This window comes from Strongylocentrotus purpuratus, unplaced genomic scaffold (assembly GCF_000002235.5).
Source record: "Strongylocentrotus purpuratus isolate Spur 01 unplaced genomic scaffold, Spur_5.0 spur5_scaffold_4, whole genome shotgun sequence".
In the NCBI taxonomy this organism is placed as follows: Eukaryota; Metazoa; Echinodermata; class Echinoidea; order Camarodonta; family Strongylocentrotidae; genus Strongylocentrotus; species Strongylocentrotus purpuratus.
In genome coordinates this window covers 20708132-20733171 of record NW_022145610.1, presented here as the reverse complement: position 1 = coordinate 20733171, position 25040 = coordinate 20708132, and the positions used below count along the sequence as shown (strand labels likewise).

Here is a 25040-nt window from a genome sequence, read left to right as displayed (position 1 = left end):
ACCGACATAGAGAATGGATGGAGAGAGGTAGAAGAGAGAAAACAGGTAGAAGAGGAATATATGTAAAGCAGAGAAAGGGAGGGAGAGAGAAACGGGTAGGCAAAAGAAGTTTGGTAGTTTGACATTGAAGAGAGCGGAGAGGAGACGGGGGAGACAGGAGACGGCATTAGCAGTAGAGAGGAGATGGGAGAGATACAAATGAGAGACAAAGTAATAAATAGACGTAACACAGAGAAAGAGTGGGGGAGAGAAGGGAGTAATGCTACGGTCACAAAGGTTTGTACAAACGATAATTTCGTACGAATCTCCCTGTTTTTCCATTGTCTTCCCGAATTTCCATTATCAGAAAATCGTTCGTACGGCGTTCGTAGCAGTTCGTAATGGCATTTGTGACTGAGGCCTAAGCGGACGGAGGTTGGTAGTTTGACATTAAAAGGAGCAGAGAGGTAGAAGAGGAGAAAAGAGACAGCATTACTATAAAGGATGCAGAAATGATAGAAGGGGGGTATGAAGCAGGGCGCCGATATAAAAAGAAAGACAGAAGGAAGGAATTAGTTGTAGTAAAAAGAGATCGACAGAATTTGAGGTAGGGGAGATAGATAGTCAGTGAAACCAATGCAATACATTGACGAGTGTTCTATTAGAGTACATGTTCCTTGGAATATATGCTAGAAACAATAAAGAGTGTAAAAACATATTTCTATTCGTCGTATTCAGCCTCTCCGTATACATCACTTCAGCTGGCTAGATGGACATATAAAGGACAAAAGATGATCTGCTAGGTTCTGTACATGCATGCCGACTGGATGAGTCCGATGTGGAAAGAGCTGAGCGTTCGTCATTTCCCAAGAATCTAGAAAACCGATGCGATCATACCCAGACAATTCCCGTCTTAAAATTTCATCTAAGTTCCTCGCGTACCAGTCACTGTTGTACACGACGCTCTCTAATGTGTCCATGTTTCCTGTGTTCGCGCTGTTGAAGATCACAAGTGTTTTGGGGCTTCGCGTATGCAACCTCTTCACAGCCTCAACGATTGTTCTGATGCGTTCTTCGTAAAGCGATTCGCTATGTGGAGTGAAGTATCTCCAGATCGATACAATGACCACGCTCTTGTCTCCGACTTTCATATCGTCGAGGGTGTTCGCGAGATACTGGATGCTTTGGATGTCGTACACGGCATCGTCCCCGATAGGATACCCGTGAGAGCGGAAAATGAGGTTGATCCGATGTTTCTCGTCCACGGCTAGGATCGGAGCACTCTTTCCCGCGGAGAAGGTGTTCCCGTGAAAGATCTCCACGTTTCCTTCAAGTCGCTTCATGAAGTAGTCGAACAGTTGTTTGACGGTGGAGTCCCCCAGAAAGAAGAGAGTCTTCTTGCGTAAACAATCCAAAGTGGCGGGAAAAGATGATGAGAAACGCAAAATGTTGCAGTACGACGATACCCACTCATCGTCTGCATAGTATCCAGAGTGGGCGAAGCTGTTCCCATGGATACCAGGCTTACATGGCGGTAAGAAGTCCATCCTTTGATGAATGTCGGGTTTTGCTGGAAAAAAATATAAAGGAGTCGAATTACGAGGGCTTCAAATAAAAGCAAACTAATGAAAGCTTATCTAAACTCAAACTTCAGTAGACTGACATTATACGATATAAATTTACACGCTTTAATGGTTTAAATAAACTCCTAGTGAACCAGATAATCGAGTTGTAACAGGGAGCGTCCAACTATGAATTATCATTAAATTGTTCGTCTAAAGACAAGGTTTTTAATCATCCTTCGTCGCATCAAATGCCAAGCTTCAAACTAAATACCTTTGCGGAGAGTCGCCATGGTTATGACTTTCCAATTGGTAAAATGCCAACAAATCGTGTCAGGTGATTCTAATACATAAACCAATAAAGGGACCCTTGATATTGACGGCGAGAGATTTATTACATTTGCAATCATGGTAGTGGGTGCATTTACATTTGTAACTTGATCTAATTCCTCTCCCCCAAGTTCGTTTCACCACATCACAAAATTAAATATGTTTTAACACCTTTCCCCTTTTCGGATAATTTATTACAAGCATTTAATCTAAAGTTGTGCTGTTACGTTGGAATGCCAATTTATAGCATTCCATTTTAAAAACTTACCCTGAACTGTATAGTCCTTTGAATGAAGCAAATTCCTATTATTCATTATAGATCTGTGCAACAAATAAAAAGACATGTAGAGAAGATTTTTCTTAGAATATTCAAAATAATCCTTGTTTCTTACTTTCAAATCTCTACAAAAAAAGAGAGTGGCGACATTGTTTGTATTTCCGTTGCGATGGTGGAATTGAACAAATCTGGCTTTCCAGATATGTTATAAAACCTCACAACATTTAACTATCTATTTTATTTATGTATTCATCCAGTGATTTCAACGTTTTAAAGCAGAAATGAAACATTATAATTGTAAAATCTAATCATTTTCTTGCCATTGTATTTTGGTTCGGTTTCTATCGATAAGAAGTAAAAACATCATCATAGTAAAAAAATTGTTTGATATCTTTTATTGAACATGTTGACGGCGGAAAGAAATTACAGGGTATATGATTATCAATAAAACCTTTATATCGTGTCCGAATTATTCTGTTATTCCATTCATTGTTAAAATTTATTACAAATCCATGGAGAATTTATAATTTAAAGATGGATAAAAGAATATCCCTTTCCCAAAACTCACGTTTGGAATAGTGCCTTCTCCTTTTCTGGCAAAGTCGTCATCATATAGGTGATAGCTGAGCGAGAATCGCTCCTAAAACGACACCAGTGGGAGCAGTTAAGACCTGCCCTCGTGGGATGGTGACAGTACCAAGAGAGTCGCGTCCGACGGTCAGTAAACTTACAGACATGCTTAGTCTGAAAAGGATATAGATACATAAATGTCATCATTGCAAGAAATATATACACCGTCATCATCGCATCAAATAGAAATATCGTCACAATCCCGCCGAAAAGATACACCTTCACCACCGTATCAAATAGATATTAGATACATTGTCACCAGCACACCAAAAAGATACATCGTCATTGCCATCAGACCCAATAGATATATCGTCACCATCACGCAAAATAGAAACATCGTCATCACCACACCAAATAGATACATCGTCACCATCAAACTAAATAGATACAACCTACATCCACACCAAATAGATTCATCGTCATCGCCACAATATAAATACATCGAAACTACGCCACACCAACTAGATACATCGTCACCACACCAAATATATGCATCATCACCACCACCCCAAATATATACATCGTCACCACCACACCAAATAGATACAACGTCACCATCACACCAAATAGATACATCGTCACCATCGCCACCAACACCAAAAAGATACATCGTCACCATTACACCAAATAGATACATCGTCACCACCACCACCAACACCAAATAGATACATCGTCACCACCACACCAAATAGATACATCATCACCATTACACCAAATAGATACATCGTCAACATCACACCAAATAGATACATCGTCATCATTACACCAAATAGATACATCGTCACCATTACCCCAAATAGATACATCGTCATCACCACACTAAATAGATACATCGTCACCACAACACTAAACAGATACATCGTCAACATCACACCAAATAGATACATCTTCATCATTACATAAAATAGATACATCGTCACCACAACACTAAATAGATACATCGTCACATTATACCAATAGATACATAGTCACCACCACACCAAATAGATGCATCGTCACCACACTAAACAGATACATCGTCACCCCCACATCAAATAAATACATCGTCATCACCATTACACGAACCGATATACCGTCACATCCACACAAAATAGATAAATCGAAACCACTAAATATTCTCACCACTAAAACTCACACTATACCAAAGAACGCATCATCAGTTTTCAAAATATACATGTGCAAATGCATGATAATGCTACAGTTAGCAAGAGGTTAATGCCATGCCTCTCTCCCCAATCGAATGGAATACAGAGGAGAGAGAGAGAGAGAGAGAGAGAGAGAGCGTGGGGAGAGGGAGATGAGGACGAATTTGAGGATAAGCTGAAACTACCCTAGTTGGGAGTCTTTGGTGTGGAACTGGCATGTGCCATGTGCGCCCCATAGCTATTCCTGCGTTTATATTACAACTTAACTTGCCTATCTACATCATGGCAATCCCTGGATTAGATGGGCTATAGTGCCATGCATACCTGTGGTGACATAAAGACGTTGCATTCTCTTTCCTCTTGAACCACGGGCCCATGGTTTGAACAGAAGATTCCTTTGTAAGAATATCGAGCTAGTTGAGACTGGCTTTGCTTTTGAAGAACTGACACTGCTTCACTGGGATGCACTAGGTAGATACGAATCACCACCTGGAATTAAATAAGTCATAAATTGTTAAAAGGGGCATTGTGCTTTCATTTTAGATAGGGGTGCCCCTGATATATGTTTAATGGGGTGTATCGAGGGTCACAATATTCCGCCCAAGGTTGGTTACATTTTCCAAATACAAACTTACGAAAATTGCCAATTAGGATATGGATTTGTTAGAGTCCAAACAATAACAGCCAGAATATTGGGCGAGACTCCTCCTCCCCTCTCTCTCTCTCTCTCTCTCTCTCTCTCTCTCTCTCTCTCTCTCTCTCTATCTCTCTCTCTTTGTCTCTCTTTCTCTCCATCACTCCCTCCCCTCCCCTCCTTTTTTTCTTTTTCTCTTTCTTACTTTTTTCTAGTGGCACCTCTGACCGAGGATTTAGAACTGAATGCGTCATATTTCGATTCTAAAGATAGACTGCCTTCTTTTTTTCAATGACTGATTGGTTTATTTTTTCAACTAGTTCTCTTGTAATAGATTAGCTTATCAAACGTTAATCTTTCAGTTTATTTCTTCATTACACTTTGATATCTGCCCGACAGGCCAACGCTTGTAGAAAATACAATTATTTCTTTACCTTAGCATTATAAACAATTGAAAATATCAACTCGGTATACATTGGACATTACTTGTGCTGGAAGGAAATACTTAGATTGCTTAGAACAATTTCCCTAAAATATTACAATGAAATTACATTTGTATTTTATATTGGTGACATGTTGGTCTACTGTCACATTTTATTTTATAACTTTTCTTGTGGTCGAATACATAGTAAATAATGATAATAGCAAAGTAAGACATCCCGTTTATCACTGTACCTCTCCGGGCCACTTTAAAGTAAACGTTGCCGTGTATGTTCCATCACCGTGGTCATCCACCTCACCATCCGACATCGACGACCACGTATGTCCTTTGTGATCGTTGGTCACGATCCGCGATCGGAAATAATCCCCGCCAAATCTCTTCTGTTCGTTCCGCCCGTTTCTGGCTGTTATCCTGACTTGTATCCTATCACAAACTTCGTAGGCACTCTTTTTATTGATGATTTCAAACGTTGAGTTTAGTCTGCTGGTGATGTCCGAACCGTACACCCAGTCGAACGGTTTAATCCGAGGGAGGCTTGGTTTTATCTTCGGTGTCGAGTCGATCCGACAAAACTGCTGTTTAGTGTTCATGGTGCGGTAAAGATCTTCTTTATTTCGAGATGGATGAGGACTGGGTTTCGATGCAGCATGCTAGAGGTAGCAATAAAAAGAAATTATTTTTCAGTAATGTACATTCAGAAATAAAATGGTCATCTTGTCACACATTCCACTGGATCTACTGTAATTTAAAGATGTTTTTTGGTATTCATGAATAAGTGACGATTTTCTTCTTCTTTTTTTCTTCTTCTCTATGTCGAGATGGCTGAGGACAGGGTTTTGATGCAACATGCTAGAGGTAGCAATAACAAGAAATTATTTCAGTAATGTACGACAACATTCAGAAATAAAATGGTAATCTTGTCACACATTTCACTGGATCTACTGTAATTTAAAGATGTTTTTTGGTATTCATGAGTCAGTAAAGATTTGTTTTCTTTTGTCTGTTGAGATGACCAAGAAGTGAGCCTTGAAGTTGTCTGCTAAATACACGAATAGAATACAAATAATTCTTAGAATTATTGATCTATGGTATCCCCTAAAATCCAAATCTAAAACAGCTAATAATGGTAGATAAAGCCTAGTCTTTAGAGCAAACATCATATTTAACAATGCCACTGATAACGATAAATCAAATTGATCATAAGGAGGATACAGAAATTTGACCATTCCACTGGTTCTACTGTAATTTAAAGATGTTTTTTTTTTGTATTCATGAGTCAGTGATTTTCTTTGATTTGAGATGACTAGGACGTAAGCCTTGAAGTTTTCTCCTAAATGCACGAATAGAATACAAATAATTCTTAAAATTATTAACCTGTGGCATCCCCTACAATCTAAATCTAAAACAACTAATAATGGTAGATAAAGCCTAGTCTTTAGAGCAAACATCCTATTTAACAATGCCACTGATAACAATAAAATAAAATGATTATAAGGAGGATACAGAAATTTGACCATTATTGGTGTCTTTTCTTTTTGTCAGCCTTGAGTATTAGAGGATGTTGTCATTAATGATGGAAAGGCTGATCAAGATCATTTGTGTAACTTAAAGAACAGAGCCAAAACCGGAAGGGGAGCAATGACGTTGACTTCCTGTATATCACATATTCTAATACTTCTCCAACTTCATCTCAATGCCTTTGCCCAAATATTGTCCTTGTTCATCTTCGTTTCTTTTCTTCTTTTGTTTTCCTTAATTTTCTTCTACTTCTTCTTCTTCTTGCTGCTGTTTTTTCCTTCTTCTTCCTCCTCTTCTTTGCATCTTTAACATTATTTTATATCTTTCTTAATTCTTCATTTCTACATTTAATTCAAGTCATCTTCTTCCTCTTCTTCTTTGTATTTTCAACATTATTTTATCTCTTTCTTAATTCTTTATTTCTACATTTAATTCAAGTCATCTCCTTCCTCTTCTTCGCATTTTCACATTATTTTTTTTAATATCTTTTTGTATTCTTTATTTCCTTATTCAATTCAAGTCACCTTATAGCCTATTGTTTCAAAGTGAAGAGTCATCAATAAGGTAGAATCAAAATTTGTTATTATTTCTTATCGATTTAGTTCATTTATAATATAACCCTGCGGTTTCAATATCTTATTTCCTTCATTTCGTGTAAGCCTTCATCTCAATTATTACAGTGAATTTCCCGAGGTAAAACAATATATAAATCGTGCAGAAATAAGATTTTCTCACCATCTCTTTGTTGATGAAATCGAGACCGTCTTCCTTTAGGTCAAGCACCTCGCTCGTATTACCTCTCGACCATGTCGACCACATCGATACGAGGAGGACGATGACCACGGTGATTGCCCCAACAGCCAATCGACGAGAGCGACCACGAAACATCGCTTCATTTATCATTCCTGCCTGGAACTACCTCGATGTAAACACACAAAAATGGCATAGAATGTGAATGGCGAAGTGTGCATTCATCATTTGCTCGTATTAGGCCTACTCTCAAGATCAAACAAAAATAGTTTATGTGATAATTTGTAACGCCACATCACCATCTGCTCCAATTTTAGGTTTTCATCGCTGTAACTATTTTTATAGCATAATGACTATTTCTCTCGTATTTGTGATGAATACATCTTCTATCATTGAATTCATTGGAGAGAAAGGGGATGAGAGAGAGAGAGAGAGAGAGAGAACGAGAGAACGAGAGAGAGAGAGAGAGAGGAGGGAGAGAGAGAGAGAGAGGGGGAGGGAGGGAGAGGGGAGAGAGAGAAGAGGGAGAAAGGGAGAGAAGAAGAAGAGGGGGAGAGGTAGTATGCGAGATAATAATTAGGAAGACACTGGGGAGTAGGCTTAATATCCAGGGATTTTTTTTTTGACAAACCCTTTCACTTTACCTCTTTTATTTTTGTTGTGTAAAGGAGGGATACCTGGTAATTTTGCGATGGTAAACAATAATTGTTTCTTTTGATTTGCTTAAAGAATATGTTTCTGAAACAAAACAAAACGTGACCATTATCTGTCTGTAAATATTATTATTTTAACTTATTAATTTTATACATGTCTGTAAGGGACCCCACTGAAAACAAGCTCTCGAGCTTTCGTGGGTTATCCTGTTCAAGCTGACTTATTTTTGATCTGTTATTATTGTTGTATGTTTGAAACTTGTCGAATAAAAATCAATCAATCAATCATTCTGATTCTGATCTCTGTAAAGGTATATACTGCAATATGTGCCATCAGTCTACTGTAATTATTAGTATGCTACAAAAATACTTCATACAAAACCTGGCTGCTTAAAATAGCGAACGATCCCCAACTGATCTAAGCCTGTTCAGTACTGTTAATAAGTGCATACTATACTATCACCGCTAGCCACTAACAAAAAAAAACTAATTGTAACATTTTAATTGATTACCAGTCTGTAGTGGAAGCTGTAAGCTGTATAACCATCAGATATAGAGACACGTGTCTATATCTGCTGTATAAGGTTAAGCAGTATAGCAGCAGAAGCCTGTAACTATAGGATTTGCTAGATCAGATGAACGATACAAGAAATACATGTATGTACATAATGTAATAGTTATTACTTACTTACTACTGCAAAGTGATGTGTTGATGATCAATAAGCATTCCGCCCTGAAAATGACGTCATCCAAGATAACATACCGCATGCACGCAAATATGAAATAATTAATTCATATAATAATGACATAAGATCCACAAAACTAATGGCAGTTCACTGTTCAGAATGACCTATGCATATGGACTTTTAAAAATACCGATCAGGCAGTCTACATTGCGTTCAAACGAAAGATGAACGAATTTCATGCTTACCTTTGACCTGTTAATATTGACAATGTCTGACTCGGAAAGATTATGTATTCTGTGATTAATCATTAACTAGATATGTGTTCCCTATCCACGTTATCAGAACCTCTTTGTTATTACATGCGTTCAGATCAGTCTATTTTGTTTATTTATCAATTGATCGTTATTTCATCGACTAAGGCTGCGTTCATGCTTAAATTTTGAAGGCAGAATGAGCGATCTGAAACGCTCATCGTAAACGCTCATCGTGATCGCAGTTCCACGATGTAGTGTTCATGCTTACTTCTCCAGGCAATTCTTCTTGGGTGGCCTTCAGCTGGATTCGCAAACCTGTGTGCGCATGCTACGTAGACCCACTAGAGGTCAGTGCGTTGACCCCATTTAAACGCGTTTACAAATTGTAAACGCATCTTTTTGTGAGTTTACGATCGGCGATCGTGATCGCCGTTTTTCGGTGATTCTACAAAAGTGAGCATGAACGCAAGCGTGTTTTAAACTAAACGCGTAACAGATGCCTGATTCTGGCCGTCAAAATCAAGCATGAACGCGCCCTTAAGAGTATTATAATTAGTAGGTAATGAGAGAGAAGAGGAGAAAGAGACAAAGAAGAAGAAGGAGGAGGAGGAGGAGGGGCAGAGGAGGAGAAGAGAAAAGAGGAAGAGTTGGTGGTACAGGAGGAGAAGGAAGAGAGAAGAACAGAAGAAGAAGAAGAAGAAGAAGAAGAAGAAGAAGAAGAAGAAGAAAAAGAGACATTAAAAAAAATTAAAGCCAAGAGGAAAAGCACATTCCTTTTTTATTGAAAAATAGCATATAAACCTATTATGAGGTAACATTTTTAATTCATTTTTTTCTTTCTTAATTTCATTTTTTTCAAGTTCTGAATACATAATAACATCATTATAGATTAAACATACATGAAGGAATATGAACTTATTTCAAACAGAACTGGCTAGGGCTCCAAGATAAGCGAAGCTTGCCTTGTGAGACCTGACAATATTAAGTACATTTACAAGCAAAATACATCAATTAGGGGGTAATTCGTGGTGTTGGAAAAGTACAGCATACAGAAGAAAAAAAAGAATGATAGGCCTACGAGACTAAATTAGAGTCATTGAGAGATAGAGAGAGAGAGAGAGAGAGAGAATTTTTGTTTTCTTTATTAAAATCATCTTTATTCAATTTTGCTTTCGACTTTACAAAACATAACAAAACATATATGAATATACATACATAATATAGCCAATAGAATCAACAACAAGAATATAGCTGATTATACAAGATAATTTTTTTTTAAAGCAACACAATGTTTTTCCACCTATTATTAAATGATACAAATTTGTTATTTTGAACATGAATGTATTGTTCAATAGAACGATAATACCTTAACATGCATTTAAAAGAATTTGGTGAGAGTACGATATTTTTGCATTTGTTGGAAAATAGTATTTGGCATATAAAATAACAAAATTAAATTGAACTCTAACGTTTCCATAAAACCCAAATATGAAATTAATTTTATTCAAAGTAACTTTATCCTCTAAAATGAAATGTTGGACATCCGCAATAAACCTTCTAATGATTGGGCAATCCTAAAATAAATGTTCTATAGATTCCACGGAGCTATAACAAAATGAACATAGGTCTGACTGCGAAATATTTAATAATTTAAGATATTTATTAACACCAAGTATACGATGTATTATCTTAAACTGAAAATAACGGATCCGTGTAGATAAACATAACCTAACAGGAACTCAGAAAATTTTACCCCAGTCTATGTTTGGTATATTAAACAGAGAATTCAATTTATCTATTGATTTAGGGGGACTAAAAACCTGTTGAACACTTACATTATGAATATAGCGACATATCTTCGTTGCCTTCATTATATTTTTAATCATTTCCTCTTGAGCTGTTAGGTCTGCCTCTGAACCTTTAGGCATATTATTTTTCCAATTATGGGGAATAGCCGTTTTCACAGAATAAAATTCTACAAAATTGTATTCAAACTTATATTTGTTTCTAAATTGAAAGAAGGTAAAAATATTACCATTTTCGTCAAGAAGATAAGATAATTTAATTATACTTTTGTCATACCATGACTTTATGAATAATACTTTTTTGTTCCCACGAATCATAGTGTTGTTCCATATATTTTGTCGTCTGATATGGGAAGGACTGATTTCCGTGTTAAAGTAGCCCATGACTGGGCAACTTCCCGCATAAAAATGTTTTTTATCGACAATATACTAGAATCGTTTTCATTAATATCACTATACCAAAAAAGATTTCCTCCGAATGGAGCCAAACAAACTTCATAAAAACATTTCCATTGCCCAACATTACTATCGTCAAGAAGACGTTTAACCCAGGCAATCTTTAAGCCTGAAATAATTGAGGGTAAATGTATCATTCTTTTACCTCCGTCTACATAGTCTCCAATTATTGTTTACGGTTTATTTTGTCTGGTTTTCCAGAGAGAGAATTACATTTAATGTGTTTTACTATTATGTAACTGAGATTATCAAACACATTTTTAAGAATTAAAGTACATAAGAGTTTAGTAATGTGTTTTTTATCAGAACAGTTGTAGAAATACAGTCTTGAAGTCCAAAATGTCTCTTTTAAAGAGATTCGATCATACACAGTATGTCCTCCTACGGTCTCTTTGTGCAATAGTCTTTTTATCAGAAAAGTTGTAGAAATACAGTCTTGTAGTCCAAAATGTTTCTTTTAAAGAGATTCGATCATACACAGTATGTCCTCCTACGGTCTCTTTGTGCAATAGCGCCATCTCTTGAGCAAATACGGACAGAAAACAGAGTGAGCAACGCAAACTCAGAAATGATGCAGAGATATTACCGGCGGATCTGTACAGTACCAGTACCACTAGTGCACTATTGGCAATTTGTTGACATCTTCTTACACGATTCTGAATAGGACGTGTCTAATTTTATCGTGCCGCATATCCCATTCGTTGCCGAGTTTATCTAGAAATGGCAGAAAGGTCAGAAATAGGAGAAAGACATTGAACAGTGGCTGCAGTAAGTGGATATATTTGTTACTTTGAGCTGATGAAGCATGAAACTGAAAGTGAAACAGTGGAAGTCCAAGTCATGATAACTGTTCGAGTGTTGTGTGAATGAGCCGAGAAGTGAGTGTGAATGTCAGTGTGTATGTGTGGGATAGTCTGAGAGTAAGAGCTTCTAACGTTAGTTCTAATGTTTATTATTGTCCTGCCAATTTTGTTCTTCTTTTCATCACACTAAATGGGCATGTTTTGAGAAATGGTGCTAAACGAGTTGATAGGGTATTGTAGGGCCTAGGGCCGTAGGGCGCTGGTCAGCTCAGAGAATTAGGATCATCCGCATAAACAAGGATATAGACTAGATCTAGACAGTAGACTATCCTCGTAAACATGGACAAATCGGCTCACTGGCAATCCGAAAACGGATTCCATGTTATAAAATACCCCCAGGTCACCGTCTGCTTATGGGTTGTCTGCCTTCCCGAGGATTTATCATTCATAACGTGAAAGTCTCTGTGCAAAGTGAATGTGAAATGCATCAAAGAGCATCATCGCGGATAGGAAATAAGAATCGTCCGCGAAAATGCAGACGATCCTTATTTCTTAGCACGCGTCGATCTGTCCGTGTTTACGGTGACGATCCTCGTTCATGCGACCTATCCTTGTTCTCGGACCAGCGCCACCCACACCACTTTATTACATACCGGCCAGGCTTGGTAGATTTCTGTGAGCGCATATCTTCAAATTGTGCAAGAGTTTCACAAGAGCAAGATTGCGAGCTATTACTTGTTACTTGTAGAGATAATCCAGATGGCAGCTATCATACAGCTAAACTGGGATGTCCATGCAACATGCTGGCATAGTGACAGTGCATGAAGTAATTCAAAACAGTGAATGATGTCTATTATTTACAATAAAACGGTGGACGTGCAAGTAAAAACCGAGACGTGGAGTCGTATTGTCTACAGTAGCTTGGACCCAACAGGAGGAGGCAACGCTCTGATGATGGGTAGAGCAGCCTCCTGGAAGATGGTCACTGTTGGAGATGTTACCGCAGCAGCTGATAGGTTGTGTTATGATGGGGGGTATATATTATATGTCACATTTGTCCCGATTGATTACCACAAATAATGCCACCACTTTTGCCTTTGGATTTGATACGATGTATGCATCAGATACATGTAGCACTAGCCATCATAAATTTATCTATGATAATATTGTACAGGCCTACAGTCATTTAAGATCTGGATACACAGCCTGTACCTGTCCAGACACAATGTCTGGGTACATGTATACAAAAAACGGCCTGAACATGCTGCTTGATCGAGGTGAAAGAGATCCAGCCAATGGAATTATATTTGAAATAATATATATTTGATTATCGAGCTTTGGTTGAATTGTGTGATTATTTTGGAGTAATGACCTCTGCAAGTCAGATGTCAACCACAGCTAAAATGGGCTTATTTGGGTTGGTGGATTGGAAATATTTGGCCACTCTGAAGTAAGCCAAGAAAATAACAATGCAACCTGCACATGTTACATTTCTCCTAGCTCATTTAACCAGCTGTGCATGCCAACTGAAAATGCTGTACTAGTATATGTTCACAGAGACTAGTGTAACACACTCCACAATCAAACAAACAAGAATCAAACTGGGGCAAAGAAAAAATTGCTAGTTAGAGCACCAACTTAATTAAATCAGGAACCTAAAAATATACGTAGCTGAAACGAGAGAAGTACTCAAAAGAAAAACTGTTGACATCAAGAAATCCAGAAATGCTCTGATGTATCAGCCTACACAGCACACCTTTTTCTCTGGAAGGTTTTTACAAAATATGCAAATATTAGAAATGGTAAAGAAAGGTAACCATGCTATAACCAAAAAAAGAGAGAATGGTACGTATAATGATAATCCAGAAAGAAGAAGAACCAGGGGTGAAAGGTGAACCGACGAGGATGACATGGGATGACAGATGGGTAATTGTGTATGATTCACTGAAAATGGAAATGAGGTGTAGGGCATGATCAGCTGGATGAGAGGAAAACAATAAGAATAACAAATTGATCCGTTTATATTAGGAATTACATTCGCCCGATTATACTTCAAAATTCAAAATTTTATGGAGAACATGATCCAAGCTCAGTCCCACCTCCCAAGTAATACAAACATCAAAGATTATAAAGCACTGCCCCAAATTAACTATGTGAAATATTGCCTGTGAACCACATTTTAACACATTCAGATTTAAAAGAAATACAGGCCTATCATTTGCCAAAAGATACCTTCATGTACATGTATTTTAGCTTGTTGTTGTCGACTTGTGTAAAGTTAGTGCTTAACTATTTCAGAAATTTTAAGGGAAAAGATTATTTGTATGATTTATTGTACCCATTTTTGTCTTCTTCTGTAAACAGGTCCATAGCCAAGTGAGATATTGTCAGGTACTAGTTTCTCTGGTTGTTTTGAAAGACATTTGAGCTGTCCTCCTGTAGCCCACCAGAACCAAAATGGGGTTTATGCACCAGCTCCTTATTCTTCTGTGGAAGAACTGGACATTGAAGAGGAGAAGTCCGGTAAGTATAAAGTGGTGAAGTGTGATGTCATCAAAAATTCTCCATTTTTTCGTCCATTTTCCAAAAGAGCATCAAAAATAATGTCCAAATGTCGAAAAACCAAATGAATATGTGAAGTATTGGCTGAGATATGACCATCTGATTAAATAGATTTCTGATAGGAAGTCAGTGTTATTTGGCTCTGGTTCGTAATGTTATGAACCAGAGCAAAATGTTCTAAAAATAGATTTTTATGATGTCACAGCTTTGGTACTTTATTGCCAGGAATAAGACACCATTCTGGTGTTTACCCAATAACAGGTGTTGTCAATATTAAACCGGGATTAGCCTTCAGTTTTATGACCAACAGGCCTTATGTAACGCTCTGCATTTTCCACCAATCGCCCCATATGGAAAGGTCATTATCTGCATAAAGAACTGCTAAAGTTAAAAAATATGCAAATATACTCTGGTACAAACACAAACAATTGATCTCTAAATGAGCGTGGGAATAATAATGCTCTATGACTCACCCCATCATGTTCAGTATACATGCACTTGAATGGATCTTTAAAGTATAGTAGTATGTACATGTACATATCATCCATGTATGTATCACATATTGATGTAACACTTGCAATTACTTTATGTTCCTAATCTGAAACAAGATCATTAGCTTCTTGAAGTGTGTAATCTCTATTGCCATCTACAACGCAGTGGAATTTTATAGTTCCTAATAATTGTGTGATGCCTACAGGCATTTTAAAGATAAATTGTTATGAAATCCATACTTCTATTATTTCTTATTTTTGTCATCGCTGAATTGAACTGGAGCTTGATCATTATGTGCTTGGTATTTAAAGATAAAGTTGAGTACTGGTTATGCAATTGCATTGTGAAAGAAATGATCTGAAAATGTTGAACATGTAGCATACCTAGTATTGGTGTGTACTGCAAGGTTCTCGAGTCGTTGAAATGATAAGAAAATTGGCACAGTCTTGGTAAGGTAACGAGCACTGTACACAGAAAGACGTATATGGGACTACACAAAGATGTGGCATAAAAATCAGGCCTCATTCTTAAGCTGTTACTTGTCATATTTAGAAAATGAAGGTATTTGAAGAGCCATGCTTTTTCAGAGGACATTTTTACTCTGATGTTCTTCCATACTTGCATAATAACAATGATAATGCTCACAAATTATTTTCACCTCTCCCCAGAACTCAACATTCTCTTTAATTTGTTCATATCTTGTTGTTTTTCCACCCAGTTTGTCCTTCTGTTGGAGATCTTGATTCCACTCACTCTCTTCTTCATCCTGGTGTCTCTCAGACATCATAAACCATCCGTTCCAAGAGGCCAAAGTAAGTCAGAGTTTTAATGTTCAGTCAAACCTGCTTTAGTGACCGCCTGTCTACAAAGACCACATTTTTTGTTTCCCTTGAAAATGGTTTCTCATTGAAACATGTACTAAAGGAACCTGTCTACAAAGATCACTTTTTTTGTTTCCCTTGAAAAAAATGGTCTCTTATTGAAACATGTACTAAAGGAACCTGTTTACAAAGACCACATTTTTTTTGTTTCCCTTGAAAATGATTTCTCATTGATTCTTTGTGTTTTCCTCGGGCGGTCGCTATAGACAGGTTTGACTGTAGGAGATTGATCGTAGTCAAGTGGTTTATGTACTAAACTGGGAATGTGCAGGTTGTGGGTTCAATCCCCAGTATGGCACTGTTGTGTTACGGCAAAAAATAGCCATCATTAGTCACTTTCTTCTTTGTAGTAAGTGGTACATGTAGATAGTCTTATATGTACTTTGTAGGATGGAATTGTATGGTAGATAAGAACACCATACTTTAAAGCCATTGTTGTTGTGTTAATAGTGATGATGGTTTTTGTTGTTTTTGATATTCATTTTATTATAATTGTCTCGTCACTTTATTCAAGATTCCTTTTGTACATTTTTAATAAGGGTCAAATTCAGAACCGAGGTTAAATCAAAGGACCTACTTTAAGAGGTCAAGTGTTGTTTTATAGTATCAATCATTAGTGAGTGGATACAATAGTATCTCAAACTTAATTGTTTGATATGATAACGCTTGTTTGAAGTGACCATGATTTATGACGTTCCACTGTATACTTGTACATAATATATCTGTGAAGTCCCGCAATATCAACATTGCACTTTAGATAAACAATAGATAAAGGATCATTAAAGGGAAAGTCCACCCTGAAATTAAGTTAGTTTTAATAGGAGTAGAAAAATGAGAGAAACAAGTCAGTGAAAGTTTGAGCAAATTCCGATTAAAAATAAGGAAGTTAGGATTTTTGAAGTTGTGATCAATCAAACACAAATTGGCAACTCTATGACGTATCATGCGAGCTCAACTTCCATTTGCTCAGTACTAAAAAAATCTAAAATTTTCATTTTTCCTCAAGAAAAATTTCAACCATACATGCACCCTAAATATAATAATTGAAAATATGTTTCTATACTCCCCCTGCAAGGAACAAATATATATTCCGTCATCAATAACAAAGAAAACATGATTTTATGGAATATTATGCACAAAGCAAATGAAGGAGAGCTCGTATAATAAGTCACAGAGTTGCCAATTTGTATTTGATTGATCACAACTTCAATAATTCATAACTTTCTTATTTTCATTCAGAATTTGCTCAAACTTTCACTCACCTGATTTTCTTATTATTCTGCCTCTATCGAAACAAACTTATTTTGGGGGTGGACTTTCCCTTTAACTGTGTGCATAATAGATTTGTGAGCAGCTGGCTTGAAACTAACAATTTGCCAACTAGAGGAAGCTAGACATTTTAGAGAAGATGTTGCTTACATCTCGGTTGATTTCCTGTCTTTTGTGGCATTTAATCAGGGATTATGAACAACTCATTCGATTGAAGATTTTACGCTTGGTCAGTGATGGCGGTATTTCTGTAGCGTCCTTTAAGTTAATACTCCACCTATTAAAGTTTTTTTCTTCTCTGTTGTACAAAGCAAAGATAGAGGTAAAGGAGATTCTTTGTCTCATATGGGCTTTTAAAATCTAATCTCTTCAAATATTTGTATGGACTTCTGGATTCCCCTTTCCACTTGGCTAGACCACAGAAAGATTGGCCCCTGGGCAATTCCACGGTAACGGAAGGACACTCAGACAAGATTTTTGAACTTCAGGTTCATACTAAAAGAAATGTTTTATTTGTATGTATTAAACTATGGGGAACAAAATGTGTTTCAGTCAAGTGGAAAGCTTCATCAACTTCACAAAGTTTGGATAAACACTAATTAACTGGAAAAACCATGTCCATTTTTATGTCCTTCCGTTACCGAGATAATTAATATGCACATTCTTAAACTACTTAACTCTAATGACAATTTTTTGGGGAGAATTAAAGGCACTTATATAGGTATTATATCTGTACTGTTTCACATCTTATACTAATAAAACAGTTCATTTAGTATGAACCTGAAGTTCAAAAATCTTGTCTGAGTGTCCTTCCGTTACCGTGGAATTGCCCCCCTGTAAATTGTAATGATTTTGTTGTGAATTTCGAAGAGTCTATTATCTCCATGTCTGTCTTCAAGATCTGTTTAGAAAATGCAATGATTTTAATGGGTTTCTGTTTTTAAAAAGTAAACTAAGAACTGTACCTTTTGAGTTTTGACCACCTCATACTTTTTTTCTAGGAAAAGACAGAAATGGGAGCCTAGGACTTTAATAAACCCAGATTTCTTTTTATAGCTGTCATTTATTTGGTTGAACACCCCCCCCCCCCCCGAGGGGACATACAGACCTTGTTTTGTAAAGAGCTGCGATTGATTAAAATGCATCGCTATTGCAGATCTGTTCTTGTAATGTAAAAGATATGAGATTATAAGTTGCGTTTGATCGAAGAAGTGTAATCGATTTGGCTCATTAATACAGGGCCCTGGTGTACAGTTCAACATGTTCCCTTGTTTTAACACAGGATGAAGAGAGATGGCCTTGTTAAGGTTGGTTCAGATATGACATGGTGAACAGCCGCAAAAGCATACTGTTTAAAAAGAAAAAATGTTTAAAGAGAAGGTTGAGTTCTGGGAAGAGGTGAAAAATAATTTGTGAGCATTACTCATTCTTATTATGCAAGTGTGGAAGAACATCAGTTAAGACATGTTCCCTAAAAAGCATGGCTCTTCAAATGCCTTCATATTCTAAATATGCATGTAACATCGTAAAAATCGGGGGCCGGCTTTTTACGCCACGTGTTCGTGTAGTCCCATATACATCTTTCTGTGTACAGTGTTTGTAACTTTACCAAGACTTGGCCAAATTTCTTATCATTTTGATGATTCCAGAACCTTGCAATACACACAAATTCTTATATGCTAGATGATCAACCTTTTCTGGTCGGTTCCACGCCGTTTCTTTCACAATGCAATCGCATGACCAGAACTCAACTTCATCTTTAAGTGAATGGACACTGCACACAACAAATGTCTAATGCATAGTCACTGAGCTCTATGATATAAGGCCAAATAAAAAAACAAACATGTTTAACGTTCTGCCTTTTTGAAATATAGGAAGGAGGAGGCCCTTTTTTTTCTTCAAAATGGCAGCTCGGTACATTTCCCCTGACAGTCGGCTATTTTTCAAGCTGGCCGCCGGCATTTTTTAAATTAAAAAAAAACAAAAACAGTAATTGATAATTCTAGCAGTGTTTTCCATGTTTGTTTTTTTGGATGCTAAACATGTATATTTTTCAAAATGGTCTAAGATACAAAAATGTGAACGGATAACTATGACAGTTAACGTCATCTTAAAAAAGTCCTGCTGCAGTTTTAACCACCGCATATATCTGAACGAGAATTTAAACTTTAGGTGCTATCTTTTGTGGATGATTGATACATGTTTCTTCTGGAAGTATGCATGTGGCACATTGTTTATAAACACTTCACTTTATGATACACAGCATTGGCCTGTTGAGGGTGAATTTTAAATTACATTTAAGGAAGACATTTACAGCATCCCCAACTGTGGTTCTCGAAGTTGATTGATCACTTGCAACTTGTAATGTGACTTCATACCAAGTGTTCTGAAATGATCAAAATGATCAGATGTGGCTAGTGTTTAACATCGTTATGATATACCGGTAGTGCAAGATAAAGTATTCAGTATTGTTTGATACAAATCACCCCAGCCCCCCCCCCCCCCCCCCCCCCCCTTGGAAGGAAACAAAAGAAAGGAAAACAAAACAATATGGAAATAAAACTAAACACTAAACTGGTATCCAGTGCAATATTATGAAAATAAAGTACATGTAGGACTCAAAAGAATGCAAGATTTTCCTTAAACCCATACCAAAAGGATTATCTTTCTACCACTTTGAAATATATATATGCACAATTCTACTACGAAAAGATAAAAACATGTTGAATAGATTACATGTACCTTGGTTAGTAAAGAATGACTCAAACAAACGACCTTGGTGTCTCGCTTTGTGGTAAAATGTCCTTGGAATCTGCTGTATTTCGATAGACATGAAATTATACAAAGTACATTTGAAATGTACATGTGCATGTACACAATGTACATTATCGTGGTGTGTACTCTGTTGCATAATTGGAATTGCTCAATGCTAATTCAATTTTCTCTCTGCATCTGAATTTTAAGCCACTAGAAATAATTTGATTTGATTGTTTGGGTAGTATGAAGCAGCTTAGAAGGGACAATAGGCTTGTCCTCACCAGCTTGACTTTGCCAAATAACCCGCTATTTTCAGACTCGCTCAAAATTGCGGCTTCATCAGATCGATAGGCTCATCACAAACTAGCTCGGACGGGCACGAATGAAATAGTGGGACATTTGGGAAACAAGACCAAGATTTCTCTGGATATTTTCTCGACCAAATATCCCGCTAATTGTAACTGCGGGCTGATGAAGATACAAATTAACTGGTTAATTTGCAATAGTTAAAATATAGTGGGTTATTTGGTAAACTTAAGCTGATAAGGACAGGCCTATTCTTCATTGGATGCTTTGATTTATTTGCTCTGGTGACAGTGGCTCCAAATTTCATGTCTTGAAAGATATACATGTAGGTTAAGGGTTATATACATGTACCTTAGGGTGCGTTTATTGACCAAATTTTTGGCTAGAATCAGGTTTCTCAAACGTCTTTCAGGCAAATTTAGAAGGTGATAAACGCCTTTTTTAAAGGTCTTTTTTAAAGGTATGGGCATATGGGCATATCTAAAGACGCAAAAAGGTGTGTTTTGAATGTGACATACAGCCAGAATCACATTTCTGAGAGATGATAAACGCAAAGCTGTTTTGAACCCCACATACAAATCAGACCTCCCAGGTTAATTTCCGGTTCGGAGGCTAGCGCGCCATGTGTTGTGTCATGTTGTTGTACATGTACAAGCATGTGTGTGAAGTTGACCTCCGAGAAACTGTCTGCTTCCTCGGTCAAACGGCGGCGCAGAGCAGCTTTGTAGAGACAAGGCCTTTATTGGGAATCGTGAAGAGACGATAAACGCGACATCCCGCAAATCACGATCGTATAGTGGGGTTCGATAGTGGGGTATGATAGTGGGGTACGATATGTACATACCTAGTAGCAAGACCCAATAAACACACCCGTAGTCACACCGACAAGACTGACACCAGACCAACATTAGACCGAACAAAATAGTACACTACATCTGTGACCAAGAATCGGTCGGTTGGGAGTCGGTCTGGAGTCGGTCTGAAGTGGGTTTGGCGGTGTAACATACATTTTGTAGATATTAAAGGTAAAGACCAGTATTGGAAACACCCAATTTCAAAAAATGAAATGGAAGCTCTCATTACCAATCATGTGAAAGAATATGTTTTGACTAATACATGATGATAAAAAATTTGCCGGGAAACCGCCTACTAATTCATACATATATTTGGTAAATTTGTTTCTCTCATGGTCTGTGAGAGATATAGGGTAGTCCCATATACATCTTTCTGTGTATAGTGCTTGTAACTTTACGAAGAATGGGCCAAATTTCTTATCATTTTGATGATTCCAGAACCTTGCAGATGCTAGATGGTAGATGATCAACCTTTTCTGATCGATTCCACACCGTTTCTTTCACAATGCAATCGCATGACCATAACTGGTCTTTACCTTTAATGTTGCATTTGGGTTTAAGTTCAGTTGTATTTCTAGGGTTTGGTATTACAGGTAAGTGTTTGGTCCAGGGTTGAAGTTGAGAATTTGGTTACTGTACCATAGGATCATTAAGATGTTGACTATATGTATGGAGTAATTGTTGCTGGAGCATATTGTATCATACAACACATCATCTGTCATGATATGTCGGCTGGTGTTGATTTTTATAGTTTGATGTGGTTGAATTGAGCTTGGTAACATGACAAGGAATTGCCAAGGATTGCCTGGAGTGTCTACAAATAACCATGACAAAAGAGCAATTCATCTGTCCTCAGACATAGGGCGCGTTTATCAAGGCTTGCCACTAGATATGTACATATCGTACCCCACTATCGAATTCCACTATACGATCGGGATGTCGCGTTTATCGTCCCTTCACGATTCAAAATAAAGGCCTTGTGTCTGCCCAGCTGTTTTGACCAGGGAAGCAGACAGTTTCTCAGAGATCAACTTCACATACATGTACATGCTTGTACACAACACCTGGGTGGTCATATTTGTATGTGAGGTTCAAAACAGCTTTGCGTTTATCATCTCTCAGAAACGTGATTCTGGCTGTATGTCACATACAAAACGCACCTTTTTGCGTCTTTAGATATGCCCATATCTAAAGACGTTTGAAAAAGGCTTTGCGTTTATCACCTTCTAAATTTGCCTGAAAGACGTTTGAGAAACCTGATTCTAGCCAAAAATCTGGTTGATAAACGCAACCATAGTCCATACTAATACAAACATGTAGGCATGTAGTCCCTCGTGTACAAACAACTTGGACATGTCATTCAATTACAATTTAAAGGCATGGATGCATGGCCCTACGTGTTATCAGTGTCTGTGATATGGTGTAATAGTGAAGCCCTGAAAAAAAAATCGCTCTTCATTCTTCAAAATGATCAAGAAGTGCCTCAAAAAAATACAAACCTTTGAGAGACAGGTTTTACCATACTCGCTTTCCCAAATAGACTGTATAGTGTTATGAAAACTGTTAGTAAAACGCAAAATTTGGTTTCGATTTCCAATCATAACTAGACATAATACTTGTTTGGAACAAGTATAGGTGGGCTGGTCAACTTAAATTTGAAAACAAAATAGAGCAAAATTAAGCGAGATACTGCTTGAAAATTCTTAAAAAACACTTTCATGTAGATTCATTACGTGAACGAAATTCACCTTCTATAGTCATAACACGCAAATTATGAAATTTCTGACATGAGGCCTTTAATCAAAATTTTCACTCTGATGACGTCATCAAAATGAAAAAGTTTTTTTTTTAACTTGTAGAGAATTATCTTAGCTACAACATATTGAAATTTTGAAGAAAATCAATCAATATATACAGAGATACAATCAATTTTCCATAAATATGCTGACGTCATAATATGCAAATTCGTATTTTGAGTTCCAAGGCCATTAACATGATGTCACGATACACTTAATGGCCAAATGAGACATGAAATCATATTTCTGACTCATACTCTTTTCAAATATTAAAACAGAATTGGGGTCCAGGTGCATCCCAATGAGCTATAATGGATTGTGTATAGGCATTTTTTTGCCCATGTATGTTATGTATTACAAGAGCTCGCGCGCACTGACATTTATCTTGAATTTACGCTCATCTTGTTAATAATGGTCATAAAGAGATAAACATGGTATCAAATTCCTTGAAAAAATATGAGAAATATCATGAAAGAAAAAAAAATGGCGATTCTATGTTTTGTAATGGTGTTACGCGCGAAAACGCGCGCGCATGCTCGTACGCGCGATTTTTTATAAAATGCTTAATATGACCTGAAACGTATGCAAAATAAATTTTAGACGATTTTGAGCATTTAAAAATTTTGCGCGCGCACTGACGCGCGGACGTACGCGCAGGCGCGCGTTTTTTGACCCGAAATTGACCGGACGGATATTGACCTTGATCATGTTGAATATGAATGAAAAATGATTTACCGTTATGAAAATATGATCATGAGTAAATTTTCAAAAAAATTCACAAAATGGCGCCTAGATGACGTCATCAGTCAAGGTCAAGGTTGAAAACGTTGCTGTGCTTTGTTCATATACCTATAAATACGTGTGCCAAATTTAAAGACATTTGCTTGAGCCATTTTTAAATTATCTTGCACACAAAAAAGTGGGTCGAATTAAGAAAAATAAATAAATAAACTAGAAATTTAATTCGTCGTGGGGACGAATTAGGTGGTCTGTTTTCAATTTTATGATCATTGAAAAGTCAAAAAAGAAAAAAAAAAAAAAAATTGTTGGAGACTCCCGGACTCGAACCAGGGACCTCCAGGTCGGAAGTCAAGTGCGTTACCGATATGCCAAAACATTTCCCATAGAGATTACACGTAAACGGAAAATAGAATTCACAAATCCCACTTTATAAGTGAAATATGAGCATGATCCCGGCATCTGATCGAAAAATAAAAGGCACACTTGTGATAGCTTATTCTCTCAGCTACATCATACTCAAAGCTCAGCATAAACAAAGATAAAACGATGGAGATATTGCTCCCGAAAGACGAGAATGTAGAATCCAGTTTTGAGAAAAAGTCATGTCCCATAGAGAATACACGCAAAATGTGAAAAATTGACATGCCTCCTTTAATCGCAAAAATACGCCATGATGCCCTTGTCAAAATGAAATATCGTGAAAACTGCATTTGTAGACAATATTCTCAGGTAGAACATATCAAAATTTGGAAGAAAATTAATTAATATTTACAGAGATACAATCAATTTTTCAAAAATCTTCTGACGTCATAATATGCAAATTGAAATTATGAGTTCGGTGGCCATTATGATGACGTCATGAGTTAATTGAGGGTCAAATGACACATGAAATCATATCTCCAACTCATGTTTTTTCCGACCATGATATAAAAGTTGGGGTCAATTGACTATCTGAAGAGCTATTTTGATTTTTAAAATGGGATGTTTTTGATCAAATTTGCATTATATTGCCCATAGCAGCACGCGCAGATTTTTAACTTTGACGCGCGCTCACGGCCTTATGAAAGGTCAAGAGTGACTGAAATTAATGTAAATTGTCATTTACGGTAAGAGGAATCTAAATCATGTAAACAATTTGAATTTGACCTTTTCCGCGCATTATGAGCGCGCGCAACGCGCGCGGTGACACTTACGGACGGAAAATTTTGAAATGCTTAAAATGACCTGATTCGTACTCTCGTTTAATAGTTAAGTGATTTTGAGCATTTTTAAATTTTGACGCGCGCGTACGTGCGCGTCATGACCTTTATGTGACCTTTGATGACATGACTTGTTGACCCTTGACCTGAAGTATATGTGATATGAATATGAATGACCTTTGCTTATGCATCATGAAGATATGATGGATAACGTGATTTCACAAAATGGCGCCTGGATGACGTCACGATGACCTGATGA

The 25040-nt window shown here is 37.0% G+C and overlaps 2 protein-coding genes across 6 annotated transcripts in view; one reads left to right on the top strand and one right to left on the bottom strand.

The window, feature by feature from the left end:
• Positions 1-529: 529 nt before the first annotated feature.
• On the bottom strand, positions 530-8799 carry LOC592254 (NXPE family member 3). Of its 4 annotated transcripts, none has more exons than XM_011662721.2 (7): positions 8609-8799; positions 7253-7436; positions 5233-5649; positions 4248-4412; positions 2717-2892; positions 2140-2192; positions 530-1549 (listed from the first exon to the last, which is right to left on the bottom strand). In XM_011662721.2, the coding sequence occupies exons 2-7, from the start codon at positions 7418-7420 to the stop codon at positions 732-734; spliced, it is 1797 nt and encodes a 598-aa protein (XP_011661023.2). In that variant the 5' UTR covers positions 7421-7436; positions 8609-8799; the 3' UTR covers positions 530-731. The 4 variants fall into 4 exon arrangements, with proteins under 4 accessions (XP_011661023.2, XP_011661016.2, XP_030853639.1 ...); XM_011662714.2 differs by having other exon boundaries at positions 7253-7432; XM_030997779.1 differs by having other exon boundaries at positions 8613-8799.
• A 2896-nt stretch (positions 8800-11695) lies between these two features.
• The window catches only part of LOC593710 (ATP-binding cassette sub-family A member 2), a 96930-nt gene continuing 83585 nt past the window's right edge, over positions 11696-25040 (top strand). The window contains exons 1-3 of one of the 2 annotated variants that reach the window (XM_030997635.1): positions 11696-11889; positions 14289-14447; positions 15697-15790. In XM_030997635.1, coding sequence (XP_030853495.1) covers positions 14382-14447; positions 15697-15790 — 160 coding nt within the window. In that variant the 5' untranslated portion in view covers positions 11696-11889; positions 14289-14381. The remainder of the gene's footprint in view (positions 11890-14288; positions 14448-15696; positions 15791-25040) is intronic. The other variant, XM_030997636.1, reaches the window with a different exon arrangement.

Bases quoted from the DNA above. Each gene is read 5' to 3' on its own strand.
- LOC592254 (XM_011662721.2), bottom strand. From the start codon at position 7,420: ATGATAAATGAAGCGATGTTTCGTGGTCGCTCTCGTCGATTGGCTGTT. The intron at 4,413-5,232 runs GTACAGTGATAA...ATTTAATTCCAG, and splicing joins CTTTAAAGTGGCCCGGAGAG to GTGGTGATTCGTATCTACCT. The intron at 2,193-2,716 runs GTGAGTTTTGGG...TTTGTTGCACAG, and splicing joins GAGAAGGCACTATTCCAAAC to ATCTATAATGAATAATAGGA.